The sequence below is a fragment of the Rhodnius prolixus genome, unplaced genomic scaffold (genome assembly GCF_049639745.1).
Source record: "Rhodnius prolixus isolate KJV_2025 unplaced genomic scaffold, Rpr scaffold_4, whole genome shotgun sequence".
In the NCBI taxonomy this organism is placed as follows: domain Eukaryota; kingdom Metazoa; phylum Arthropoda; class Insecta; order Hemiptera; family Reduviidae; genus Rhodnius; species Rhodnius prolixus.
Window position 1 is genome coordinate 39,628,680 of NW_027411614.1, and position 19,568 is coordinate 39,648,247.

Here is a 19,568-nt window from a genome sequence, read left to right on the forward strand (position 1 = left end):
TTCCTATTTTGACTAGCTAATGAAAGTTCTCTGAAGTGGTTGACTTAAAAATTTAGGAACATATTGTCTCATATTTTCCTTACTTAACGCATAAAAAAAGGAAATAAACTTCAAGCTTTTGAAATATATTAATTGGCCACATACATGATAAACGAAAAACAAGAAATTTAGAGAAAGCTAATGCTTCCGAGTATAAAAAAATGTATTAAAAGAAAGCCGCTTATTTTAAGTGAATATTTTTAAACCGGTATTCAATTTTATTGGACTTATAAGGCTTAAATTGGAAGACTAACAATTTCAATAATAAAAAGCCTAAACACTACGTCGCCCTGCTTCTAAGCTAACGCCTTCTGCAGCTTAAACTTTATTTAAATAAACTGCCTATACATACATATATACAATATAAAATGTTAATATGGAAAAAGTTTAAACGTGTTATTAATTAGATAAAAAAAAATAAAAGATACGTAAACAAATTATTCACCTCTACTACTACTGTCCTGTCTGAACTATTTCAAACATTAAATACGTAATCATTGAAATACGTGTTGTCAAACAAGAAAAACAATAATTTTTATTTCTGTATTATTTCCATTGTTTCTTTTCAACAGACATTCAAAAGAAATAAGAAATCATAAAAAATAAGTAATGGTTGAAACATTCCAGTATGGATGCTGTAGATAATTAAAGTTAAAAATCTACTTATAAAAAGTTTTTCTTTTAATGAGTGCAATTAAAAGAAAAAAAAAAGACATTACTTGAAGGAGGGCTCATGTAATTTACGTCAAGATAAAGGTAGAAGAAATAGGTACTCACACTGGAAAAAATAAACATGAGTACTGATATAATATAGTTTTTATTGAGCGATTAACTTGAACATTTTATCAATAAAAGATGATTATGAATAGATAAAATATTACGGTTCTCTAATGGGTTAATTACATAGTTAATATCGCAAATTCAGTGAATAGGCATGACTTTCTCAGAACACACTAGAAGTGATTTTATTACTTCTGATTCGGCTAGCATTCTTAAGTCATTATTAATAGAATATGGTAGAAATGGTTATAATTCAGGTATGAAAACAACGACATATCTCCTTTTAACCACAGAGTTAAAATTGTCAAATTGCCATCTTCTTAAATTATTATTAAAAATGTTATTATTTATGTTGATTTTATTATTTGTAGCCAGTTAAAGATTTTAAAGCGTATCTTGAGTCAAATTCAGACTCCTAAAGTAATTATTTTATTTTAAAATAAGGGCATCAGTTTCTGAGGACATTGGCTCACAGGACCTTTTTTCGAAGCACTGCCGCTTCCAGGCAGTTAACAAGTAACAGACTACAATGCTCTTCACCGATCAGAGATGTAAAATACATGAAGGAAGAGTGGACAATCTGAGAGCTAGCGGGATTCAATTCCAATATTCCAAGAGCGCGGGAGTTCAATGCACTGACCTCTGAGCTAATTAATCCTTATCTTATTCATATTTATTTAAGGCAATTTTATTGTAAACCTCAGACTGAGTAAACACATGCTTTAGACAACGAATAATCTTTGTGGATTAGTCAGTAAGGAGAAGAGGAAACGTCACAGCACGTATCGTGTCAGTGCAAAGGGCTGGGATTACTCAGATACTCAGAGTAACGGCTGTTCAGAATGAATATGCTTGCCATCAAACTTTACCCTATAGCCCTTCGAAAGGCTCCCTATCTCTAATTGGAGAGGACTGAAGAAAGGTCTATTAACTAGTTGATGCCACAAAGACCCTCTGTGTCGCTTAGCGATCGCTTCTGGCCGACCTCATGGAATCTAACTACTTCCTCCACAAGCAGAAATTTTTCGCCAATTTTGTGTCTTTATCAGGTCGTGTTAAAGACTTTTTTCCTCCAGCTTCGACGATGAACAAAAATGTAACTAATTGTTCGCGAAACTTGGATAATCGAACACTCTAAATGTAAATAACAACAGTATTTTGAAAAGTAACTTCTTTTCTTCTACTTATCTTGTAAAATAAGTAGTTAAAAAAATTAATAAAAAAACAGAAAAGCTTTCAATTAATTTCTGTAAATATTTTGTAAACAATTACTTTTCTCTGTAACAAAAACACCTGTATCTACGATTTCCATCTGAAATTACCTGTATTAGTAACTTTGATTAATAATATAGAGCAGTAATAAATAATCAGTATAAAACAAAAGTTTTTAAATTTTCCACTTTTATTATTCATATGATTATAAGAAGAGAATTAGTTATTCCTTATTTATGTAAGTAATTAATGCATATTAATTACAATGAAAGTGGAAAGTATTCCAGCTTGAAATTCCATTTATCACATTTATTACTTTTTTTTTAATCACTTATCAAAATTAGTTCATTGATAAGTAACATGCAAATTGTTTCATCTGAAATAAAAAATGCTTCAATTGTTAGAAATAATTGGCGTATAGCTTTTTCTTCTTTTAAAAACTCTTAGATGTTCCCATTTATTGTTATCTATTGTAGCTTTTTGTAACAGTGCATTGATAATACACTCACCAATCATTCCCATGTAGCCCCGTTATTCTTCAGACTTCCCGTATAAACAATACAGTATTATTACCTATGGAACGTGATGATGTATCCGCTTAGATTTTATTAAAAAGATAATTCTACCATGAAGTCAGGTACAGTTTAAGAAAATGATATCAACCATTACAGTTCTTTCGGTTATTGATGAAAGAATTCTCAGTGTTTTTTTTTATGAAATAAGATAACATTGTTGGAATAGATTAGCTTTTGCAAAATAATTTTTACTGCATTTCTTTGAACAAATACTGAAGCAGTAACTTTATGATATTACGATACAGAATATCCTGGTGTACATATCTCAGAATTCAATAAAATCAATAAAAATGTCTGTAAAACTTCAAGAAATCTCTATCAAAAATTTAAAATTTCAATGGTGCCATAAAAAAGAAAATGTTTTTCTATTCTGACCATTACATAGCTTCTTTTTTTTTAACTTCTTCTTTATTTCTTTTAACAAAATACAAATTGATGAATCAACATAAAAAAAATTCACAATAACTGTTATCTAGAAGTACACGATTTGTGCAGAATTTTAAAAATATAGAAAAGAATAAAATATAAGCAATAAATAATAACAAAAATGATTAATGTCTCTACTAGAAGTCGATGCGCTAAAATATATCTTCTTCTTCTTATTTGGCGTGACAGTCCGTCTAGCGAAGCTTGGCCTCCGTCAAATGCTTCCGCCAGTTTTCCCTTCTTTGGGCAGCCACTTTCCAGTTACGTACGCCCAGCAACGTCAGGGCATTCTCCTTCACTCCGTCCAGCCAACGTAACCTTGTGGCCTGCCTCTCTTCCTACCGCCGTGTAGTACCATAAATATATATAATAATAGCTAAAATATATATGTAATCAAAATATACGTTCCAAACACTATATATTCACTAGGAATGAGTAAACTATGAAACTTCTTCTTAACAGCCTCAATAGAGACCATGTGAATCTTGGAAGAACTCAAATTATTTACGAAGGCATGTCCGTTAAGGGACACGATCTGTTTATTAAGTGAGTGAACCTAATGATGAGGTATTTGCTGAGGAGAAGTATCCAACAAAATTCAAAATGAAGTCTCAGACCAGGAATTCATAAGAACTGCTGCCAGAGAAAGCTCTCTTATTTCTGAAAACAATTCCAAGTATTTGCAATGATTTACTACTGACCCTGCTGATAAGTTTAACAAAATCCAATTAACAGTTAAAATGTGTCCAATACATGATTCACTGAGTACCTCCCAAAAGAATGAAATTATACTGCACTTGGAGAAATATAGTTACAAACTAATCTCAAAGCGTTTGATTTAAGATTTAACACACAAAAATATACATAAGTTCTGTATAAATTTGTTAAAGAAGTGACTGTAAAAGCCTAATACATTGTTACATGGAAAATCTTTTGTGGCCCTATTCATTGTAGTTGCTCTTAGTATACAGTATTGTATACTGTTGGCTGATAAAGGGAGGGCTTCATGCCAATCTACTATGCCCTAAAAGATCTATTGTAGATCTCCAGTTTATGAGCGCATATCGTACGATAGAAGCGATTTTGAATGAACTAATGAAGAAGATTGTCTTTGAGTCCGCTAAACACAGAATCTTTTTGACTGTATTTGTTTGTGAGCGGACAACGCTTCCCCATTAGTTGAACAGTAACTATCTTTGCAGGCCCTATGTATGTAGTGGCCATTAGTGTTATAGGTGGCATGTCCGAAAAGTGACACGATTTGTTAATGAAGTGTGAGCGTGATGATGAGGCATCTGCTGAGGAGCTATATCCCTAAACAGACTATCTCTGTCACCGACAGTTCTTTTCTTATTAATTAGGTTAAACTATTTCTTCCTGACAACTTTAGCAAATTCTGGACATAAAAGTAACCAACACATATCACATTTTATACTTGTCGCTTCCTCGCTGTAGAAATTGATGGGTAAGTGGGACATGCCTAATTATCTGAAAGTTTTCTGGTACTGATACGCTTCTAAAGCTACCATCAGAAGTAATGAATCTATAGAGAACGTCCTGGCTTAACGTGATAGCTTACTTTCTCCGCTATATCATCCACTTAATTAAAAAAAACTAGTCTTAAGAAGTCGTTATAGTAAAGAGCATTTCTCTTCTACATCATTAATTTCGATTTTTTTTTTTTTAGCACAGTAATCAAATCTCCAGCAGATAATTCTAACTCGATGATTTTTTTGCCCAAATATTCTAGCCAATTGGTCTAATGCTGTTAGACCGTACAAACTGGAAAGAACCGTCATGATCGCAGGATATCGCCTGTTACATAGTAAAAGTTGGCAAAAATTGGTCAAACTAAGAGCAGACGACTAGTAATCTGCTGTTGGAAAATTGGTTCTGCTGAAATTTTATTCTTTATACTGAAAATAATTCATTTCAGTTCTTTTTAATAGATTCAATTTCTTTATAGGTGAAAATAAATGATAACGAAAATAAAGAAGGAAGCCATTAAACATTAAATTATTTCTTTGCTTAACTTGTATAATATATTTTTACTTACAATAACATTTTTTTTACAAAGTCATTTTAGTCAAAATAATAGTTTAATTATTACAAAGAGATGAAATTCTTTAGGTATACCAATGTACGTAAGTATAAACAAACACAGCGAAGTTGTAAGGAACTATTCACCTGATTATTCTTCATTCGAGACTAGAGTTTGTTCACAATTGTTTGGTTTGTCTTCAAAATAATTATTATTTATGATATACCGGATACATTGTAAAATATAATTTCTTTCTTGCCTTATTTCACTGGCTAATAACTGTAAAAAACATAAATATCACAGATTTAGCGATATAGATAGAAAGTGACCTATATGGGAGTACTAATGAATGAAACAGCCAAACAAACAAAAATAAGAAATGCTCATAAATTTATGACAAGAAAAAAAAAATTTAATCAAATATACAAAATAAAAAATAATCTGTAAATTACCTTTTCTAAAAGCGTTGGCTTTCTAAATTTCTTAAATTGATTCCTACTTCTATCAAAATTTTTTTTATTTGATTTCAATTGATCTACAATATTTTCAGTTGTTTTTTTTGGCTTTGTGGCCGATAAATCACTCTCGTCTTTCACGAAAATATTTGGTGTATTAATATCTTTTTTAACACTAGCTTCTTCAGGAGGTCCACCATCTTCATCAGAATTATCTTGACAAGCTGATTCTGTTTTCTCTTTGTCCTTTTTAATCTTGTCTTGGTTTTTATCTACGAAAATAGTTAAAATGTATTGTTCCTTCATTTGATCAGAACTTAAACTTTTTTCTCTGGGCATGCCACTCATGTAAATCACAGAGCCATCGTATTCCATTTTACAACAATTTTTTTTAGTGATGACTAAGAAAATAGTTCGAAAATATCTGATTTAGTAAAAGCGAGCGTCAGACAAATCACCATGGGCGCAATGAAAAATTTGTTATTTGTGAACTAAAATATAGCGGCAAGTGCAAGTGGCTTGAACCGGGTTCAATAAGCCGCGACCGTTTGCTAGCAGTACTGCTTGGGAGGTGTGCAGATGCCTTGATCTTCATAGGCTGATGAAAGGGACGTGTATGCTGCAAGTGTCGCAGTCACTAATCTCCGAGTTATATGATCGAAGGACTAAAAATGGTAGACGGCTGTCTTCAAACAGTTACCAGGGTTAGCAGTGGGGGATAAAGGGCAGCAAATCTACTGATTTGGTTCTTTTAGTGCAAAGCTCCTTTTGTCCACCAGACCAGGTTGTATGATCCACGGTAGTGGATATTTGGAAGGAATCAAATCTGTTAATCCTCCGGCAGTGAGGTTAGGTAGGTTGTAAAAGCGACAGATTCTCAAACCTCTAGTTCTTGGAAGGAGAGGTGGAAATAGCAGCCATAGCGCATTCTCCGTTGAATTTATCTAGCGAATAGCGGAATCCTTACTTTAAAACGATTTTTGGTTTGTGAAGTACTCCCTCACATAGAAATCATTAAAATATTCGAATATATATAAGATTTCCAAACTTGTAATTGTTACAATAAACGATTATCACCGAAAAATTTGTCAAAAACCTCGTTAAATTCTTAAATTTGTCATAAGCGAATAATACTAGCCATCTGCAGAAGGATTTACTATTTTTTTATGTGGTGTTGTTCCAGAAATTATATCAACGAGTAATCTTTCTTTAGAGAATTTACAAGATTTACTAAATTAAAAAACAAAAGGGTCCTAGAATTATCTTGTGGGAAGCATGTCTTTGAAATAAACCGTAAATTGTCATATCTAAGGGAACTCCAACTGGGTAGATATAAGGATAAGATGAAAATATATAAATTTTTTTCTTATTATTAATGTTTGCTTAGTACAACTCCACAGAACGTTTGCCTTTCCTAAAATTAATTTTGCTTATACGCGGTAAACTACACATCTTTATATAATTAAATTATGTTAGGATAAGCAAATAACTTTTTATTAGTGTGATGAATTTATCGACTTATCTATTTTTTACTGTGCTGAGCAATACAAATTGCACACTTACATAACCGACTCATGTTGATCATCTGTTTGTCTTACACTTCAAAGGTAAAATAACAAGACAAAAAAAAATTTTTTTTCATACTAAGAGAAAGCTATACCACTGAAAGGTAATTTGTTTTCTTTAGCAACTACAATTTCTTAATAGATATACACGTTTATTTTATTTACCTTCCTCACTGTCAGAGTTGTAGTCCGCACTGAGAGCTGCCAAAACGTTACAAACTGTGGGTTTCGTTACATCAATTTTATGTTTGTTTTCTTCGTTATTCCATTCTTCATCGCTAAAATTTTCAGTTTCCTCAATTGCAGGTTGTTGTTCTTCTTCAAAAACAAGATTTTGCAACACTTGTTTAGCCTCTTCCATAACTATATCTCTTTGAGCAGTTGTTTTTTCTACAGAAAAAGTATTATTTTATGTCAATTATCTGTTAAAAAACTATAAGAGTATAAGAGTAGAGCCAAATCTCCAACTTTAATATTAAAACATTAAATAACCCATTAGCAACATTCCTATTAATAATATAAAATCATAAGACGGTGCTGGATACGATTTCTGATTTTGCCTTTAATAGTTTCCGTTGTGTTTTGCTTGTTAGACTATGCCACTGTGATTTAGGGGTACTAACCTTGAGCCGGGACTTTCAATGTTAACAAGAAAAGTGTGTTAAGTATTTTGCTAGCCACTTCAGCCTAATTGAGTCTGAGCAACTGCCCAATTTACTTGTATTAATAAACGACGGCAAAGAAGAATGTGTTTACGTTTGTGAGAAATCCAAAATTCATCCCTCAACGTACAACCTTAATGACAGCGCAATCAATTCAATTTTTAAATTAAGATGCGTCAATATCTGAAGTTATGGACACCTAAAGATTTGAACATTACATTATCCGTTTACAGTCTAGTTCCTCCTTTACTACAACACTATCAATCTTAAGAGAAGAAAAAGAATCTAAGAGCTCCAGCTGGACTCAAATAGTACAGTGGGTTCAGCACTGAGCTAACCTTTCCATTTGCAGAAAAACATGTAACTCATATTTTTCAGAATTATTACTCTAATTATTTTTACAAATTGGATCTCTCTTAAAACGAAAAAAGGAGGGGGAAGCAATATGAAGAAAATCAATTAAATTCCATTCTGGGAACTGTGTCGGTGGAGATAGGCTTTTTTTTCTTCTTCTTTCTTACCTTAAATTAGAAATGAAGTTATCAAACCCGAATGAAATTAAAAAGCAGTATATTATGCAACCACCTACCTTCAGGGATATAAACAGTTCGTCGTAGCCTTTTACGCTGCTTTTTATTTTTTGAAAACTCTTCATTACCCCTAGAATTTGCATTTTGTGAGTTATTTCTGGTTATATTTCTACGATTTCCTAAAACAATATTTTTATTATTTGTAACGTTGAAATGAACAACTCATTTTATTATTTAATGAAGACAAGAAGGAATATATATAGTATATATATTTTTTTAAACATTATATACACTTGAATGACTCCTTCAATGACTTACAAGACTACATCTAATGTTTAGTGACTGTAATAAAAGACTTTTGTAGCAAACTGACCACTTTGAAAGGATTCTACGAATTCATGTACAAACCGACACGTATTTTTATAAGTAAAGTACGGTTTACGAATGCTAAAAAGAAGTCAGTCGTCACAAGAGATTCACACTCACGCGATTCTCTTTAAGCTATTTCTTATCTTTCGAAGTAAAATTCGAAGGGAAAACACTAAGAAAATGTGTGAAAGGCTTTTACTTGATAATTAATAAGTTAAAAGAACTAGCTGAGGTTGTTTTAGAAAAATTCACGGAAAACTGAAAAATCCTTCAAGAAACTAGTTTTTCTGGTCACGCTAATTCCTTCAAATTAGATTAAAATCGATGCAAAGTATATTAATTTTATAATTAATTTAATCCTCGTTAATCTTAAGTAAGTTTTGATGCACACATTATCTAAAAAGGCCTTTTTAAAGAGAACTTAAGTACCAAGCTACTCAAAAAGAGCCCCAAAATGGTTCAAATAATGAATACGTCTGGCCATAAGTACATCAAGTTTAAAAATCGTTGGAGCCAATTTAAAGAAAATAGTAAATAAACAAAAAAATCGAAAAATAATGGCCTAGATTTTTGGTAAAAAATAAAAATTTAACTCTGCAAAGTTGACCTTTTGCGATGAGTAGCTAAAAATAAATATTTATGTTATAAAATTAAAAACCTTTTTGTACGTATTTTCTATTCAAAGTAGAAGAACCATCAACCATTCTTTCCCCTCTTTCTTCTCTCTCCTTGGCCGCTGCTACTTTTTCTTCAATATTTTTTTGAGTCGGGTAATTTCTGCGAAAAGAAGCATACACATTTTTATTAAAACATTAACTGAAATACTAGTATTACATATGTAATGTACATTTAATTAGAGGTGCGTGAAAGTCTGCATTCACAGGCGTCCCGATTCTTTATTAGTTTACCACAGGCTCAGGAAGTATTCTCCCGTTATAGACCAGACTGTAAGAAGATACTAGAAAGAGAAAATCAAACAGCCAGTAGCTGAAATCCCGGATTCGAATTACTAATTACTGAGGAATCCCTTCCCTCAGCATTCAATTGAAATACGGTTTTGGGGGTCTATGTAGACAATTTTAGTTACCAAGAAGCGTAGCGCATGTTCAGACTGTTGGAATGTAATGAGAAAATCTTTAGGATATGCAGTCAAACACCATGGTGTAAATATTGCAAACAACACCTAACATTATTACTGAAGGCTGCATGGTATTATCTTCAAAGATGTATCTGGAAAAATACGATATACTCGTTAAGATTGTTCACTCAGCTAATTGAGAATAGAGCTGTGACCACTTAGATGACAGGTACACGCGAATTGTTACAGATAAATCTGTAGTGATGTATAGATATTTTCAAACAATCATGGACAGGGCTGTTCCCAGCAGCAAGCTCAATATTTTGCTGCTAGATCAACGAAATAAATCCGCTAGAATAGAAGATGTCGCGATTCATTTCTGGCCAAGAAATATGAGGGGAAAAGAATAGTACATAACAGTAGTTGTGTACTTCGAGTTAAAACAAATTTACAAATTGACCGCGCTGAGTTTTGTACCCAATCTTTATTTTGGTTTATTTCCGGAAGCAACTGTCTTTAGCGTGTTGCAATTGCTGCGATTCTGGTGGATGCATACGCACAAAAGACGGTTCTCCTTGAAAACGTTGGACTTTTATGGAAAATCTCGTAAATTAACTTAACATTTTAATCAAATGTGGCGAAACTGTCCCTTCCACGAGCATTTGTGTTCCGTTGTTGCATGGTGAACATCAATAATAATAAAAAAAGACTAGCTCAATAGTTTGTGCATTAATTCCATGTGTTCAATTCAGCGGCCTGCTCTAATAATTTCTCACCTGGAAATCTCTAATAAATCATAGTCGGCATTAGAGAGAAAATTCCGGAAGCCAGCTGCGCACCGAAAAAAGCTCAAGGCCTAATAAACTCAAATGATGACGGACCATATTAAAAAATAGAATATCATTAAATAATAAATACCTTTTTCTATCTTCTATCCATTTTTCAATTTCGTCTGTTGAATTAGGTAACTTGACTCTATTAAAAAGCCCAGTCAAGTGTTGCAGTTTTACATGGACTGCTATTATTTTTGGATGGGCCGACAATGTACATCCATCATATTCACATATCACGTGTGTTGCTAAATGTTGTTCCAATTCTTCAGAGGTGTCCCAGCCTCGGTCGCAACTCTCGCAATAATGTTCACCCTAAATAACATTGACATCTATTTAAAAATTAGAGTTTAACATCATAAATTTGTAGATAAAAGTAAACAAAACAGAAAAACAAAAATCAAACATATCCCAAAACTAAAATAAATGAAATTAAAACAGACTAATACATTTTCCGAAAGATTGCTTTTAATGGAAATACTAATGATCAACTAATTTTTAAAGCAACAGGTAAAATAAAAAAATTGATAAATAAGAATTGGTTTAGAAATTAAGTATAGAAAAATACCAATTTATCGAGTGAAATAACCAGATATTATTAGATGGAATCAACATCCAAACGGCGTTATAGTTGAAATATTCTCTAGAATTTGAAAACATTCTTTTAAATAGATTCAAATGAACCTGTTAAGAAGACCTATGTAGGGAACAAAAATCAATAAAAAACAAAAACAACATCAAAACAAAAATATATGAAAAGCTTTATTTTTATAGAAATTATTCAAAGCTTTGTACTTTTAACCATTATTATCTGTGGAGCAGTTAAATGTGAATGCCATTTTAATTATTTGTGATAGGATTTATTCTTGATGTGGTGGTGATGGATCGTGATTTATTTCTTAAAATTTATTGAAGGAGAATCGCCAATTTATCTGGTAGTTGATGAATACAGAAGGGAATCTGTCAAATAAGTTTTCTGTCAAAAAACAAGTTGCTAAAACAAAATATAGATTTCGATTAAAAATTGGAAAAGTAAATGGGTTAAGAATACATTCCAAATACTGCAATAAAAATATGAGGGGAAAATAATTTTTTTGAAGTATTTTCTGTATTTCTTAAAAAAAAAGCAATAATAAAAAAACTGCAGAATTATCCGCATTTAAATAAATAAAAAGAGGACAGTAACAAATTGATTGTAATTTTTAATATTACAGATTTATTTCATATTAACTCTTCTGGAATTCTGTAACTCCAATGTACTCCAAGCAAAGTATGAAAAAGTGAATTTAATTTGATGTCAACATTCCACATTTCTTTATTAATCTATTGAATCATAGGGAATATGCTTCGTATCTTTATTTTATTATTTCAATTTAGGTTTTTCTTTCAATATTAAAAAGTGATGGAAACGTATCTTTGAAATATATATGTTTGAAGTATGCATTTTTGTGGTACATTCACCACTTATGTTAAGAATAATTATTTGTCAAATTAATAACTTCGGCTAAAACTTTTGAATGGCTTTTTACTAAAACTTCATAAAATCACTTAAGACACAAGTCTAACTTCACAAAAGGGAAGTATTATATCTAGAGTTGGCGAATTGGTCATTATTATTTCGTGAGAAAAATTCTAAAAAAAACATCATATAATATACGAAAAAATTAGTACGTATACAATAAATTGTAATGTATAACATATATTATATGCAAGAAATAATATATATTTGTGAATATCTAGTCTACATATAAGTCTGAATTTTTGCGGCTAGTTAATTGATCAAATTTTTAAAAGAGATTGAAATATAAATACCCGAGAACAAACTTTACTAAAGCAATCAATAATTTCTCACGTCATAAATCAATTTTAGGATATCTAAAAGCAGTGTTGTTTTATTGAGATAAGAATGCACTCGCCAAATTTGTCAGGTGTTAGGGTTTGATTTCCATAAGAACATTAGTATAGAAAAAAAAACTCTCATAGAGGAGCAGCTGCTTGTAAATTAGTTTGAACTACTTGAAACTTATACCATGCAGAGAGTTCAAAGTTAAGGTGCTCCTAGAGCTGATGTGAACGTTTTAGCTGATAATTTAAAGCAGAAATAGAAATTTATTTTTTTCTCAATTTTATTATATATATTTATTCAAACATTTGGCAATTTAAAACAAATTAAATATTTATTAATTTTTTTTTATTTACATTGGAATAAATAGTGTTAATTGGTTTAAGTCAATCTGAACGATAAACTCTCTTAAGTCACAGGTCTTTTTCACAGTTATACATTCGTGTGTTTGTAAATTTTAAAATTTGTTCTTAAAGCAAGACAAAGGTTTTCATACTGGTTTCATAAATGTACACTAGAATGTTGAAAAGGTGGTTGGTCCGCAGTACTAACAACGATGATTTTACTTTCGAATCGGCAAATGCAGTGTTAGACGGAAATATAGTTGAAGCCGAATTATCAACATCATTAATCAATCTCTGTAGATGGAAGAAAGTCCAAAATCGATCAGAGATCGAAATAAAAACAAACGTACTACGATGGATGCAATAAGCATAAATAAGTTCTAAGCTTTTCGTAAAAAAATATGATTTTCAAATGTGGACTTTTAATTACCAGCGTATGAAATTTGCTTCATGGAGAGCGTTCAACAAACTAGGACTATTGGATTTTATTGTAAATTATTAGTTGCTTCTCAGAACAGGTCTAGTTAGTGGATTTACTTTTGGAAATATTGCTGGCTAAAAGCAAGTCTAACTGCAATTATAACAAGATATAATTTTCTTAATAAACAATACAGATTGGATATTAATTGTGCATCGCATTGAACAATAAATAAATAAAAATAAACAATAAATAAATTGGCACGTATTAAAAAAAAAAAACCTAAGAGAATCCAATGTTCGATTCATTACAGATTAGTGGTTTTCACTTGCAAAATTCAAAAACCAATTTTTAACGGGGAAAATTGTAAATTGGGGATAAGAATAGCTCAATGAATTTTGGGCGTATTTATAATAATAAAAAATAATTGCAAACAATGAAGTTAAATCAAAGAATTATTTACGAAAACAACCTTCTCCGACCAATAAGTAAGTGGAAGTTAAATTAGATGTTTTGTACCAACGTTCTTCAGACTACTATTCACCCCTAACGGATCGGTAGAAGGCTACAGTTGATTTTCTTTGCGTTTAAACAGCTAAGACGCGGTTGAGGCACGCCATTGCCGTAACTGGCACAACAAGACAATGGTTACTGTGAATGGAATGGTATTGCTTTCCTTCGCAAGTTGTACACTCACTTAGTATATGATCAAATATGCCTCTAAACTAAAAATTTAATCAAAAATTTTCTCGGACTGGCATCTGTCCGCGGTGAAAAGTTTGAGGAACACTGCTTTAGCCAATTAATTTCTGTAGATGATATGTACGTAGAAGATAATCTAATGTAAGTCCGGTGAAATTATACATTCAATAATGAAAAAATTAAATACTTTTGCTGAAATAAATCTTTGAGTTAGCAATAGAAAAATAAATAAATATCCTAATTCAAAGTGCAAACTCTGTTTTCAAAAATAAAATCTCAACTCTATTGTTTGCAACCAATAAAGAAAACATATGTAAATGTTAACATCAGCAAGTATTCAATGCACATCAAGTATTTTAGCAATGATGTCAAATCTACTACCAGATAAGCACTGACAAATTAAATCTTATCAAATAAAAAATATTCACACCAACAAATTATAAAAATATACAATATTAACCAGAATTCAAAGCGTTCATTACCAATTTACAAGTAAAACTTATTTTTATTTTAAACAAAAAGCTTCCAAAAAAATTAGGATACCTTTTTTTTGCGAAAACTTTATACAAAAATAAGTAGCTAAAAAGAAATAGTAACCTCCCTACTGATTTTCAAAAATTGCTGAATATAGATTTCAAAATGGTGGAGTAAATTTACAATTAGAATTCAGTTTTAAAATAAAAAAAAAGTATATATATATATATATATATTATATTTGTGAGGTAATTGCAAGATAACCAAGAGTTGTATATTGATAGGAGACTGCAAACGTACTTTACAACAAAACTTGTAGGGGATAATAATTTCATGCAAATATGTGGAAACTTTATTTTTTTAATCATTGTTTTTAATTTTTAGGATTTTTTTTTCTTAAGAGAAAGAATGTTTCAGTTTTGACTTACTGGTTACTGAAGAGAAGTAGTTTAACTTGGAGACCTTTCAACATAAATAAGTTACGGGTAAGGTCATATCCAATTTCCACCGCCTGACACAACTTGCACCACTTCAAAGAGCAAACTTACAAATCTATGACAAGGATTATTTTTGGACAAATTTTGAAATTAATGAATTGCTTATGAATTATAATAATGGCAAATGGAAGAATAAATTATTGACAGTGGACAAAATATGTCATAGAACAAATTTTTTATTTTGTTTTAAATTAAATTAAAAATTAATTCACAAACTTTATTACTATTATTATCATATAATACGATAAAGATTTGAAAAAAATTTACTGCTACTTTTAAAACTTAACAAAAGTAGCGCTATCATAAATGAAATTTGTGCCTTTGCAAAGACCAATAGTTATTTAAAAAAAAAAATTAATAAATTAAAAAAATAAAATCAAAATGTTCACATGCTATATGAAAACATTTTATAAATAATTATTTTGTCACTACTAAAAAAAAATTAAGAGGAATTGGGAACAATAATACTTTTGTCAAAAATTAGATTTTTCTAATAAATAAAAGAAAAGAAATTCAACATTTTACAATAAATGTTTAATGGACACAAGAATGTCTCCTTCTTTAATAATAAAGGAAATGCTTTTTCATTAATTTTTTACCTTAACTTGAAAATCAAATTTACAAAAAAGAAAAACTTTAACAAGGTTTAAAAAATCAGTAGACAGATCATTGAACTATTTTTTTGTTTTCCTTCTTTTTAAATGCACCACAATTTAAGTTACACAATATGCAAATAAGCTTTTTCTGTGCAATAAATTTATTTATAAAATCTTTTTACGTCCTTATTAAAAACAAAAATCTACAAAAATTCATATATCAAAATTTCTTGACTTCCATAAACAGAGATTGTTTCATTAAGAATTCACACTTTGAACTAAAGGTGTTAATTTAATAATAAGTATTCATAATCTTTAATCATAATTATAATATAACCTCTCACATCTCTAAGCTGTTGCTGCTAACGCTGATGTCGTTCCATTATTAACTGCTTGCTTTTTCTCCGCCTAAACATGCAGAATAATTTGAAAAATACATATTGAGGTTAAACAAAGCAATTGTTATTTTTAGAACATGTTTTAGATAAAAATATTGATCTTCATATAACTAAGCAATTAGCAAAGTGAAGTCAAATCGTTAGAGCTTGTATCGAGAAAATGCTATAAAACTTCCAATTCTATCCTTATTTGGGGCAGGCAACGTGTGACAGTGAGACTTAAGGTAAGTTGTAAAACCCAACAAGGATCCATTACTTGCTGCACAACTTTATTGTGTGAATTCAATCATTTGACGCAATATAAAAAGTATTGAAAAGTAAAAAGTATACAAACGGATAGTTTGCATGACTTTGTTACCACAACTTATGCACTTCATTAAATGTTCGTAATAAGTAATGATAAGTGGATTTATTTGAGAACTTCCTGACTCAGTGCGTTTATGACTGGAACAACGTATTTTTTTTTCTTTTCCATGGCATCAGTTTGCACTATTAGCCAGAACATTGTATTCTTAGTTCTTAATTTTTATTTAGGGTGTCCTTAAGTATGTTTATGTAGTGCACCAGTTCATTATATGCTTTACTATTTTTCAGAATCCTGGGGTACATTATGTCAGCCGGCAATTGATTTTTTAAATTTTTAAAAAGGAGATATCTATGGTATGTATATTTGGTGCACGTCATAACAATGTGCTCCATGTTTTCTGGGTGTCACAGGTTGTGCAAAGAGGGGAAGCCTTTTTACCTAATTTATAAAGATATTTTTAACATATATGATGGTCACTGCGCCGTCTATTAACGATGGTGAAATACTGCTTGGAGCATGATCCATCGCGGAACCAGGGATTTTGCCCTACTTAAGGGACTAATGACTTATAAAATTTTCCCTTAGGAGATTCTATGTAAGACCTTTGCCACTTTTAATTTATTCTCTTTTGGAACAACGTAAAAAAAAGTATTTGCAGTTGATAAAAATTGGCATTTTGAGTCGATGTGCATTTTCGGGAATATGAAGTATTAATTCATAATAAGCTCGTCCCGAACAGACTTTCCATGAAGTTAGACCTTTACCGTCAATAAAGAGAGTGAATATAGTAGACTTATTGTCTAAATGAAGGGAGAGTTGATATCGGCAATTCTATTCTAACTTATTAAGACGACTTCTTTAATTAGCACTAGAAGAAATTGAGCGTATTTGAAATCAAACACGAAGCTCTAAACGAAAGGCGCTCGTTAGCTGCAACTGTCAAGCGGATGATCAAAACTACCTCAGGAACACAGACGACTGATTTACAACGGTGTAATCAAACAGATACAGACTTGAGAACTTGGCCTGTGTGGTTCAACCAAACGTTCAAACGATCATAAAATCTAAGCCTTAAAACAAAATTCGTTACATAGCAAAAGCTACGTACCACGTTTCTTACTTTACTCTCCGCCAAGATTTTAAAATTCCTTCGTCACTAAAGTGCTAAAATTAAAATACCAAAATTTCACAACTCTCTTCCTCTCTGCTCTAACCCTCTTCTCCTACAATTCCAGACAACCTCCAAGACGATTAAGCCGTGGTTATCCTCGCGACCTTCTCCGAGACTAATCAAGGCCTCCTAACCTGCTTTGAGTGTTAAAGTAGGAAGTTTCTTCTTTCCTGCTGATTACTTTGCACTTCAGCGGATTTACCGAATGATTGTATTATTTTGAAAGGTTGTAAAAGTCAAAAATTCTGAAAAATCACGAAGTTGAAGAACCAGTTAGGGAAGTAACGGCTTCAAATGAAAACTTCAGACAAAAATAGAAATATCAATCCATTCGTTTATGTTATAAACATTTATTACAAATTCAACCAATAAATTTGAATTTTTTTTTAGTAGTTTTTAAGAAATAAAGGTTGCAACTATGGTATAAATTTCAAGGATATCACTTCGATTACTCTTATTTTAGAAGGAAATCCAGATATAGAATTATAAATTGATTTATGAAATCAAGACAAATTAAATTTACTATAATAATTTTTAAATTATACTGTTTTAATCTGCAATTGGTATTGAAGGATCAATGGAAACTTGTTTTATGTTTTTATTTTTTTTAATCCACGCGAACAAACCTTGCTATCGACCTAGCAACTAGCTCATCTTCAGGGCTAATACATTCTGACGGTTGTTATTTTATTGAAAACTGTTTATTGTAATTGAAAGTTTCGTTATGTAACGATATTAAAGTTTAGCAAATGACTATACTTTTCTTAAAAATACCAAAAACAAAGACCATACTTACATTGTCAGGCTGAGTACCAATGTATTCCATTTTCACGGCAGTTGCCATAGACTCAACCTTATTCTTATGTTCGTTAAACTCATCAACTTCTGGCCCATTAGATTTTCCTTCTGTTTTCTTCTTGAGCTCGTTTAACTTTTCAATTTCTGATTTTATTGTGTCGTTAATCCATGGTCCCGACAGGAGATCGTCTTCACTTTTCTTCTCTTTTCCTTTATTAGTCGCATCTTCCTAAGGTATTAACGTCCAACAACTAGGTTTTAATTTATATTTGGCATTTTTGTATTAAGCAGCAGAGGATACAAAAGTTTCATAGTGCAATGCTAACACTTTGATGAGAGAACTTGACAAAATAATGCTAAACACCCTAATAAACGAAAGAATTTATGTAATAATTACTGGTTATTTCACATCTCAAAAACCAACGAAAAAATAAATGGATTATATATGAATATAAATGAAATAGATGGGTATTGAAACTTATAAATGAATACTCACGTCATTTTTTGTAGGAGGTTTGTTCTTATTTTTCTTATTCTTCGTTTTCTTCATAGGTTTACCCAATCTCTTTCCCATACCCATGCCCATTCCTCCCATACGACCCATTGGGGGTTTAATTCTCCCACCTCTCATAAAAGGAAGCGGTCTTGGTGGCATAATAGGAGCTTGCAGAAGAGGCATAGGCGGCCCCGGAGGCGGAGGAGGTAGGACAGGCCTAGGCCTATGCCTCATAGGCGGTGGTGGTGGCATAGGTGGGCCCATGTGATGCGGGGGTGGCCTCATCGGTGGAGGCGGTGGAGGAGGAGGAGGAGGGCCATAGCCCATTGGACCCATCGCTGGAGGTCGTGGAGGTCCTGGAGGACGTCTCATGTATGCGGGTGGCGGACCAAACAGAGGAAGCTCCCCTGGTGGAAATAGTGGCCTCGGCTTCTGTCGCCCAACCATAGGTCCATTATTTTTTCCTCCACGTGCTAGTTTCACCATATTATAGGAAAAACACAGTCACGAACTTCAAGTCAATAGTTAAATGTTATTGAATTCACGAATAACTGCACTGCAAAAAATAATAAAGTATTCAACGAAAGCCGATGGCTTCTATAATCGACAATGAATATGAAGCGAAACTAGCAAACTGCAAACATGTCTTCCATAAAGGCAGAACTGCCAACATAAAAAGTAGTCCGTAAAAATAACTCCCAAAACCTTAAATAACGATTTTTGGTCTACGATATTTTTGTCTTGTAAATAGAATAAACTTCTAAAGAGAATTTGTCAATGATATTTTCGTCTTGTAAGTTTATTGGATAAAGAATACTTTAAAGACTTTTTATTCAAGTCAAAAGTTTTTTTCTGATTATTCTATTTTTTCAATTATCTTAAAAATGTTTTCTAATACAAGATGCTTTTCTTTGTATTTCAAACTATCAGAAGAATAACTTAAAAAAGGAATTTAGGAAGTA

At 31.5% G+C, this 19,568-nt stretch overlaps 1 protein-coding gene and 1 long non-coding RNA gene across 2 annotated transcripts; one reads left to right on the top strand and one right to left on the bottom strand.

The window, feature by feature from the left end:
- The first annotated feature begins 1,189 nt into the window (after positions 1-1,189).
- LOC141456278 (uncharacterized) lies at positions 1,190-4,881 on the top strand. The gene is made up of 3 exons (XR_012459685.1): positions 1,190-2,269; positions 3,495-3,708; positions 4,720-4,881. It is a non-coding gene; the product is annotated as an uncharacterized lncRNA (long non-coding RNA).
- A 148-nt stretch (positions 4,882-5,029) lies between these two features.
- Positions 5,030-19,280, bottom strand: LOC141456273 (FMR1-interacting protein NUFIP1-like). The gene is made up of 7 exons (XM_074132117.1): positions 18,607-19,280; positions 10,651-10,877; positions 9,313-9,431; positions 8,345-8,464; positions 7,259-7,483; positions 5,526-5,800; positions 5,030-5,352 (listed from the first exon to the last, which is right to left on the bottom strand). Exons 1-7 carry the CDS (start codon positions 19,090-19,092, stop codon positions 5,224-5,226), a joined length of 1,581 nt encoding a protein of 526 aa, XP_073988218.1. The 5' UTR covers positions 19,093-19,280; the 3' UTR covers positions 5,030-5,223.
- Positions 19,281-19,568: the final 288 nt, after the last annotated feature.